Raw genomic sequence first — 10,535 nt, 5'->3', positions numbered from 1 at the left:
TAACAGAAAAAAATTGCCTCCCTTCGCTCAGCAGTGCTATTTATTCTACTCGAGGGAATATGTATAAATGAAACTGTTTCATTGGGCACGAATGCTAAAATTGAAAACTATTTGAGAATTGATTAAACCAACCTCAGATCGAACCAGAGCACTTCTAGATTTTCAATTTCATACTCGGTAAAATTCTGAAACCGTCCTGAGTATATGTCCTGCCTAATTGTTACGTAGATGTTTGTTTTAACATCTGCGAAAATGAAAAGTCGGCTGAAAGCATATTGTTCGCTTACATCGAAAGACCATCATTAACTTCCACAAAAAGTATTAAATATTTCGAATAACATTTAGAAATGAAATAAACTAAATAACCAAAAGGGTTCAACTTGAAAAATATGTGTTAATGAGTTAATTTTAGGCAGTGACGTATACCTATATATATATATATGTCTCTGCATACTACATTAGGCCGAACTTCCTCTGACGAGATCATCAGATGATCGATGTGAGTCATCAACGGAGTTATCTCCCATGACCGACTAAAAATAATTCATTTTAAAATCTCATTAGGACTTTAAAAACCAAACTGTATCTACTTTATTTAAGATATTTTGAATTTTGTTGCTTTTCAATCTATCTTTATTGATCAGTATTGTGTTGAGAGGTGTTTTCCAAGATATATTATTTTGTCAACGTCATAAGGGATCCTGATTATTCTAGTATAGGGTCATCCGCCATCATGAAGTGTTTAGAGTGAAATTGAACTGACATTTCACGAAAATAAGAACAAAATGGCAGGGAATATTGGAATGGAGCAGCTTATTCCAGTTGTGAATAAGCTGCAAGATGCATTTGTCTCCCTGGGTGTTCCATTGTCTCTCGATCTCCCTCAAATAGCGGTCGTAGGAAGCCAAAGCGCCGGTAAAAGCAGCGTTCTGGAAAACTTCGTTGGAAGGTAAGAATCACAATATTTACTTCCGGCATTTTTGGTCTATGTTGTTGTTGTCGTCAAGATGACCCAACTGGCATGCTTTAATTCTGGTACCGTGTCACGGTCTTCACATGAGAAGTAATACTGTTGTATGGACACGATTCGATTGCGTGCGTTTTTATTGTACATTTTCCGATCGAGGAAGGGGGCGTAGATCGATGTTTTACGAAGTTGCAATTAAACTGCAGTCTACCATTGATCTTCGAGTTTTCTTTGAAAATTTGTATCGCATGCATGCTTCTATATGAATAGTTCTGATGCTTTTCTTGATTGTGTTAGATATATGTCTTGTTGGCAAGTATTTTACTGTATATTTGACACCAACTTTCCTACAACAGGATATGATTAATTATTATGCAATATATTACGGGTTTATGTGTACTTTAAACCAGTTTTAATCAAGCGTTGAGTGACCAGTTTCGGAGTCCCTAAGATGGAAATTGCCAAATTAATGGAACAGAGCAAAATTAAAAAAATAATGTTTACCAACAACAGTTTTTACTTTACTGGGCAGTCACTTTGCAATCACTTCTATGGCTATGCTGTTTGTCGCAGAAATAGCTCTACCAAGCTAATGTTTGTATGTTTATGGTATCCGACGTTAAATAAATAATCTTGTATCTTCCTTCACCTTACCTACTCCTATAACAAAAGAGGCCGCTGGTCGTCCTTTTTTCTATCAGATATGTTTTTTTACCGACTGCTATGCAGCGCTTGTCAAAAGTATCTCCCCGTGTAAACCTCTAACACTGTTGGTGTACGGACAACTTGACTTAATCCTCTGGTCGTCATGATCATTGCACAACACCAGCAAGTGCATGAATGGTCGAGTCTCAGATTGATACAGAGTAGGATATGAAAATGGTCATATGATCATAATATAACCTCTAATTATGACATACAGCAACATTTTCAGTGCACAATATTAATTTGATAAACAATATGTAATGAACAAAGAGCTTTGCTAAATTTTGATTCTTTGTTTCAGAAGAATATTAAGTTTTGTAATTTATATGATGTCCAAAATATGTACGGGTAACGGTATATTATATATATTCTGTGAGGTTTGTCAATTCCAAAGCGACAGACAATTGCTCTCAGTACAATCTTATTGAAATTTAAGTGTACAAACTTATAGTGCGCTGACATACATTGTGTTTTAATCTATATCTATATAAAGCTAGGATAACTTTAGATGCACCAGTTTTTCGAAAATATGAAACTAATTCTACAAGGTGCACATGAACGCCCATCCTAAACACTTTAAATGAAGATTTGTAACATTTAATAAGATATCAATTATGCACCCATTTTAGACATCCTGTTACTGACATGCATATGGACATTAGCAAACAAGTTTGTATCTAAACTGAGGCTTATTCTATTTACTTATAATGTTACATGTACCATTTGATGTCTTTCATCTATCCACTTTAGTTCAATTTAATTTAATGGAGTAATAAGAATGGCAGAGGGTTAATATTTCTGAAATAAAAACCCAAAACAGATGAGTTCATGAATGGTATTATGCATGCGATAGCCTAAATGTACGTATTAATATTTTAAAAGGTTAACAAAAAAATTGACAGTTAATTGTACTACATGTATAGTCACGAGTATTTACATATAATTCACATAATTTAACCATAACACATCTTATAAGAAACCGATCCTAGTTATGTACTATTCAGTAATAACAATTTGAAGTTCTTGTATACCGCTTTATCACAATCTAGTTCGTAGGTCATCTCAAAGTGGTTCACAAATTATTATCCGTGGTTATAGGGCCTTTGCAACCAGCCAATACCTTTCTGAACTCCCTGTGGAGCATACAGCCATAGCTGCCATTTCGGCGCTAACAGCTAGCATTCAAAAATACTAGCACTGCCCAACCACGTACTCATTTACAGCTGAGTAGTCTGGAACAAGTGGAGTCAAGTATCTTGCTCAAAGATATAACACAGTGCCGTGCCGTGACTCGAACCTGCAACCCTTCAGTCACGAGCACGGCTTCCTACCACTAGACTTCCTTGCCTCCTTCAACACAGTTCTTTGGCAGTTCATGTCAGACATATAATAATGAGAAAACTATTATTATATAGGTATATCCTGCAAAAAGCCCAGGGGGACATTCCATTTTGTTACACCTCAAGTGAATTTCTAGCTATTTGATTGGTTGGGAGAATATTAAACAAAAATCTCTGTCACCCTCTGAAAATACATTGGTTTTAAGGGGCGCGGATGATATTGCCATGAGACAGAGAAAAATATCACATGCACGAAACATGTGCGTTCACCACTTCGTTTCCCCACCGTGATGGTCACAAGAACGTTTGACGGCAACAGCCAATTTTATCAAGCGACGGTGCGATAGCGATTGTAAACAGCAGACTATCAACAAACAAGATGTCATTATCGAGGTTTGCTGCCGTTTCGGAGCTACAAAGACTTTTGTTGTAACAAAATAGATATGACATATTCATTAGCAGGTGACAGTGAATATTGTCAACCCTCAAAAACTCATTGTCACCCTCGGCCCCGACTCGGGTGACAATGGTTTTCTCAGGTTGACAATATTCACTGTCACCTGCTAATGAATGTCATATTTATATAATATCTGACTAAAAGTAGCTATATAGGGGGATGGGGTTGGTACGATTTTCTACTTAGCTGTAATATATATGAGTTGGCTTATTACCAGGCATGGGTTTATTGCCTGTGAAATACAGGTATGTCTGCAAAAAAGCAGTTAAGAATTGAAATAAATGAATTGATATAAAGATATAAGTAGCCCATAGTACAGGAACCCAAAATATTTAAGCTTTCCACTATATTCATGTACAGTATACATTCTTATAATTAAATGAAACACTTTAGTTAGAACAGCAATTGATTTTTACAATATATTAGAAATTTGTGCTCAAAGTGATAATTTTACTATATATAAGAGGAAGCAGTACAGGTAAGCAGTAATGATCCTGTAATTATCTGATGTCCTGATCTTACACCTGTATATGTATATATTTGGTAGGCTGTGCCTTGAGGCACGTCCATGGTGATCATGCATATGAAGTGTATCTGTCAGGGGTGACACCTGTTCAATGAGTACACAGAATTAAAATTAGGAACACAAATAGTCAAGGATAAGATTTAGGAACACTGGGTATTTATGTAAGGAAATTAAAATGGTTCATGGAATCAGAAGTTACTTGTAAAAGGATATATATGTATGAGAACTCTGTCAGATCAGGACCTTGTAAACTGATATTGGCTGACTTTATTCGAACAGGAATTATTTCATGTTTTTAGAACTAGCGTTCAGGCAGATTTTGCCACAGCTGGAGCTATGTTTTTAGGTCACCTGAGCTTTAGCTCAAGTGACCTATTGCTATCCGTTTTCGTCCATCGTCCGTTAACATTTTACATTTCAAACTTAAAGTCAAGTTCTGCTGGGCCGATTGAACTGAAAGTTGGTGGGAATGATCGCCTCATAGTCCTGACAAAGTGTTGTTATTTTTCGGGTCGATCAGAAATTCAATATGGCCGCCACGTCCGCCATTTTGAAAAACTATTTCAAACTAAAAGTCAAGTTCTGCTTGGCCGATTGAACTGAAAGTTGGTAGGGATGATCACCTCATGGTCCTGACAAAGTATTGTTATTTTTCGGGTCGATCAGAAATCCAATATGGCCACCACGGCCGCCATTTTGAAAAACTATTTCAAACTTAAAGTCAAGTTCTGCTGGGCAGATTGAATTGAAAGTTGGTAGAAATGATCGACTCATGGTCCTGACAAAGTGTTGTTATTTTTCGGGTCAATCAGAAATACAATTTGGCTGCCATGGCCGCTATTTTGTAAATACCTATTTCAAACTTAAAAACAAGTTCTAATAGGCCGTTCTCACTGAAAATCGGTCTAGGAATGATCAGCTCATGGTCCTGACAAAGTTAAGTTAACATTATACTTAACTATTTTTTACTCAAATTGGTACATATTTCAACAACAAAAATAAATACTGTAGGACTCAGGTGACTGTTAAGGCCCATGGGCCTCTTGTTATAGTAATATTGAATTTTTCACTAGACCTGACAAAGTTTACTAGTCCTGGGTGTTAGTAATTGTATTGAAAGTGTAAGGGAATGGTGAGTCAGTGCATTCTCTATGTGTAATATGTATACAGACCTTATGATGTAAAATTTGACACATGAAGATACCTCTTATGATATAGAATGTCAGTGTTAACGTTACCATTACACCCTGATTACGCGGCTCTCGAAGCAATCTGCAATACTGCATGATGGTTGCACTTGACAGAGACTAAAAATAAAATAAAAAATAAAAATCATTTAAGGTCCTCGAAATCTTAGACTCTCTGGTCTGGTAATGATGGACTCCTATATATATATAAAGCATCAACTTGTGTTTTTATATGCATCACCTGTTAAAAGACACTGCTTTAAATAACCTGATGTTTTTTTATAACATGGAGATAAAAACAAATATCATCATACCAATAATGTATTTGCCATAATTGGGGCTAATGGCACTTGACAAAGTGGTTGAAGGGGGCACTTATGAAGATAACAAGCAAAGATGGCATAATGGTGGATTCATTTTTAAACACAGGAAAAAATTCTTGTTGGGATGCAAAACTGTAAAGTATCTGATATAAAGTGTATAGTAATATATTTGATAAACGAAAAAGGCCAGAACGAGGGAATTTTGGGAAAGGGGGTGCTTACTTTGATTTCAATAAGTGCCCAAGAAAGAGGAAGGGCGCCCCTATCAGCAAATACTGTAATATATATTTATTCTGTTAAGGGGGTACATGCAGTACAGGTACATGTACCTGGGTCTGTTGAAATATCATTAGATGCCGTCAGGTTCTGAATGTGGCAAAGTGCCTGAAATTGTTTCGCTGTTTTGTCCTGCAGGTGATATAATTACATGTTGAATGCAATGATATCAGGAAGTTTTTCTAGGTGAATTGGGGGAAAGGCCTCTGATGTCATTAGGGAAAATCCTTGACATATTTGCTTGATGTGTGTCATTCTTTAAATTTAAATTTATTTGTTTTCAAAGAACCAATTTCCTGGTCTTCATCAGCTCATTTCCATCATGTAAGAGACGTATACATTCTTATTTATCAATATAACTGCATTTTAGATATTAGGTGTTGTAATGTTAAAACAGGATGAAAATGTGTTTTATTTAAATTGGAAAATGTTTAAGAGTTTAGTGAAAAATAGCAAAACTTTCCATTGAAGTGAGGTTGAATTTGGGTCTTAATAAAGCCTTAGGCCAGGTAGTGTTATTTTCCTTACAGTTTTATTGTGGACATGACTCAAATTGAACAAAAATTACAAAATAAATCATTCAGTATAGTGAGTATATATAAGTAAGCTTTTAACAACCATCTCAGCTCTGCCGTTGGCAAGGATTACCATATTGCAATTGGAATGAGTTTAATTGGTAACAATTGTCCAAAATGTTGTGCATAACATTTCGTTTAAATAAATATAAGTTGGTCACTGCAGAGGCTGACAATTTTTTCTTAAACAAATGAAAATATTGAAACATTTTTTTTTTACTAAACTAGAATCAACTAGTGTTATTTTGGTGTACCTGTGTTTGTAATAAATCTATTTATAGACATTACCCAGTACAATGAGTAAAGCAATTTCTGCGCTGACACATATGATAATAGTACATATATATAGGTATATGACCTAGTGAATTAAATATTTTCTAGTATACAATATATAAATACATGAATTGTTCAAGATATTTGAATAAGAAATAAAATTCTGGTGCTGATCCTGTGTATTGTATGGCAGTATGAATCATACACAGTGACCATGATCAGAGGAGCCAATTCTGGGTTCAGCTGTCACTGTATCACCTGAGAATGTATGTACAGTCAAACTATAAATAGAAATGACGGTAAGTTTACCCAGGGTATGCAGATGTGACCTTTAACCTATGATCAAAGAAGATTAGATCTCAAATCATTGGTTATGCCCATATTTGGATATTTTCTGTGGGGCTTTTTATCGCTTATAACAGCAATGGTTTCAAAAATAATGACAAATGTTATGACACAATGTCCTAAAATATGTGTTTTCCTGCAATCAACTTTGAGTGTAATTTGCTAAGTATGAGTATGTAAGTTTCGCTGTTCCGCAGATTTTTCAGTCAGTCCGTTATTTCTTGGATTTATAGGCACATGTGCACGTTGGGGAACATCACCCAATTTGCGACATTGTGGGCTGAAGGCAGTGTTTTGATTGTACAAACTTATGTAAATCATTTAAAATTAGCATAATTTTTAATACGCTATATTATATTATCATTTATTATTTCAATGAAAATGTTATTATCTCCATTAATACAAATTTATATCTTATAAAGTTAGATTTATTTTGTTTTGAAAATTGAAATTTTTTAAAAGCAATATACAAGGAAATATATAAATGATTTACATATTGTTAAAGCAATGATTTGAAGGAAACTTGAAATTGTAAATTATTTCTTCTAAAATTCAAAACACTACTTAAACTGAGACTTGGAATCATATCCAAAGAAAATGTCGGGTCCGATTGCGCTTGATCAGCTAATTCCGACGGTGAACCGGCTCCAGAATGCCTTTGCTAACATTGGAGATAATTTATATCACACTGCTGACTTCCCACAAATGCTGTGGTGGGCTGCCAGAGTGCAGGAAAAAGTAGTGTTCTAGAGAATGTTGTCGGAAAGTAAGTGAAAACATTTTATTAATTAATTTTTTATTTATAAAATTTTGTAAAGCAAATGGGCCATAATATTATGACTTAGTGACATTTGTTTCTTAACCTTCTCTTACATTTTCAAAACTGATTCGAGATACACGTGTTTGCAGTGACAGACTTGTAGAACGATATTGAAATTCATAATTGGCCATTATTATGGAAATGTCAACATTTATTTTTTTAACCTTCTCTGATATTTTCGAAATGGATTTGAGATGTTAAATTTGCATTGACCAACATTTAGAATGGTAATAAATTTCATAAATTATAAAACAAATTTTCTGTATTTATACAATGATGTTTTGTTTTTTTAACCTTCTGTGATATTTTCGAAATGCATTTGCAATGACCAACATTTAGAATGGTATTAAACAAAATGTATATGTCACAATTATATAAACATTAAATGTACATATCTCAGAAATAGTCATTATAGCTATGAAACATGACATAAAGACCGCCGGTACACATGTACGGTAGGTACCCTTTCTATGTAAGAGATGCATACTTCATGACTATGCTAACTCATGTATGCCAACGACAGTCAAGGGAGATATAACGTAATATATTGAGAAGCAGAATAGTTACAGATAGCTACAAAATATTGTCTGGTTTGTAAAAATTCTACACAGGAAGTCTACAGTATATATTGCATGTGTTCTTTTTGTGAAGACATTTTGATACATTGATTGATAAGTGCTGTACTTGATACTGCATGTACTTTAGAATGTTAGATATTGATGTAGCAATTCACCAAGTAGTCACTGATCCTTTTCAATTGAATTATTATAAGTACCTACAGGTAGGGCGTAAGAATTGTACCTGTTGCCCCAAATGCAATTGCATGATCGTAAGAGGCGACTAATTTTGGGATCTAATTTTTTCTCTTCTTTCTAAACAACTTTCTTCTTCCTAATGTCTCCCTTGACAATGCCTCACGTTTGGCCTTTAGTTGAGCGTTCGCCCCTGTGAGGGAGGCTTTATGGGTACTGTCCCCTGGCCGAGACATACCAGAGTCTGAAAAAATGGTAATTTCAACTCCTGCTTAGCGCTTCGGCAGTATGTTTCAGTGAGGTAGCACTATAAAGTCGGCATCAGTTCCGCGCTATCACAAGGAGACAAACACGAACATATCGCAGCCTCCCAAAACACACACGCATACACTACAGGCATGTATCTTGCACATAGGGGAGGCCATCCTAAAATGACCATAGCTATTGATAGGACGTTAAACAATACCAAACCAAACCAAACCAATCAATTGAATCATCTCCCTTGATCATCGCTTTGCAGGCATGAATATTGTTTGATGGATGTTTGTGTTGTGGACCTTTGCCCATATATTGTGTTCCAAGGACATTGTTAGTGTTGGATACATTTTGTTTTGGGGCCTGTCATATTTTTTGGAATATGTATAACATGCTGTTAACATTGATTTGGAATGACCATTTGCATGTTTGTATAAATTCAGAAAATTCAGTCTCTGGCAGTTGTATATATGTGTTAGCCATCAAGATAAGTGTTTTACCGACAGCTGGACAGTACTGATGATAGCTTCAGATCTGATCGAACAATATATATTGACAGTGCATCAAAATTACCACCTATATGTGATTACTTCAATAAGAATTTGGTTGCTGGTTAGAAATATGGCCAAATGTTTACATTATTACCAGTAAATATTTTTGATTATTTTTTTCGGCAAATCTTCAACGTTTAATTGCTTCGTGTAAAACATCTGTAGGATTGTGAGGTACATGTAGTTATTGTTTATAAACACTTGAACAGGATGCGCAACAGGAATCAATAGGATGAGGTTTAGACGGGTTATAAACTGAGAATGAGGTTCACGAGGAAGTTAAACGGATGTGATATTCATCATGTAAAACCTACAGGATAACGTACAGGCCTGGTTTTACTGGTAAATCTGTAATTAGCGGTCCTTATAAGACCAGTTATGTCATAAGGTCCAGATGATATAAGAGCCTTATACGGTATGTAATAAAAACAACTTTGTTTCCCATATGTTTATTGTATTAATAAAAAAAGTCAGTTGTAGTAAACTAAATTTCAGGCCATTCAACTTTCAAATACATGTACATGATTATGTAAGTAGCACCAAGATTCTGGATTGAATTTTGGAGTTCTGATTATTTTCAATAATTCAGATATATGAGAAGGCATTAAGTGTGTATATTTGTATAATAATGTTGTTGGAAATAAATTATATTTGTAGGAGTGTGTCCTGGGATCAAAGTTTATGTCAGTAAATTAAGGAGCCAGTTTTGAAACCTATATAAAATTACACATAGCAGTGGTTTTTTTTAGTCCTTATTCTGCAGTTCAGTGTTTCTGAGTTCAGTGCTTTGAAGTCCTTGTTAAGTGTTTCAGAGACCTTGTTCAGTGTTTCAGAGTCCTTGTTCAGTGTTTTAGGGTCCTTGTTCAGTGTTTCAGAGACCTTGTTCAGGGGTTCAGGGTCCTTGTTCAGTGTTTCAGAGTCCTTGTTCAGTGTTTTAGGGTCCTTGTTCAGTGTTTCAGAGACCTTGTTTAGTGTATTTCAGTGTTTAAGAGTCCTGGTTCAGTGTTTCAGAATCCTTGTTCAGTGTTGCAGAGACCTTGTTCAGTGTTTAAGAGTCCTTGTTCAGTGTTTCAGAGTTCAGTGCTTTGAAGTCCTTGTTAAGTGTTTCAGAGACCTTGTTCAGTGTTTCAGAGACCTTGTTCAGTGTTTCAGGGTCCTTGTTCAGTGTTTAAGAGTCCTTGTT

The 10,535-nt window shown here is 35.1% G+C and overlaps 1 protein-coding gene across 6 annotated transcripts in view; it reads left to right on the top strand.

Annotated features, from left to right (window-relative positions):
- The first annotated feature begins 614 nt into the window (after positions 1-614).
- The window catches only part of LOC110442468 (dynamin-1-like), a 59,223-nt gene continuing 49,302 nt past the window's right edge, over positions 615-10,535 (top strand). For 5 of the 6 annotated variants that reach the window (XM_021486097.1, XM_021486098.1, XM_021486101.1 and 2 more), the window contains exon 1: positions 786-949. In XM_021486097.1, the coding sequence (XP_021341772.1) occupies positions 786-949 (164 nt within the window). Of the gene's footprint in view, positions 950-10,535 lie in introns of all 6 variants that reach the window. The other variant, XM_021486095.1, reaches the window with a different exon arrangement.

Source organism: Mizuhopecten yessoensis, unplaced genomic scaffold (assembly GCF_002113885.1).
Source record: "Mizuhopecten yessoensis strain PY_sf001 unplaced genomic scaffold, ASM211388v2 scaffold716269, whole genome shotgun sequence".
Classification (NCBI taxonomy): domain Eukaryota; kingdom Metazoa; phylum Mollusca; class Bivalvia; order Pectinida; family Pectinidae; genus Mizuhopecten; species Mizuhopecten yessoensis.
Note: the sequence above shows the minus strand (reverse complement) of the source record. Positions and strands in the feature narration are given on the sequence as shown.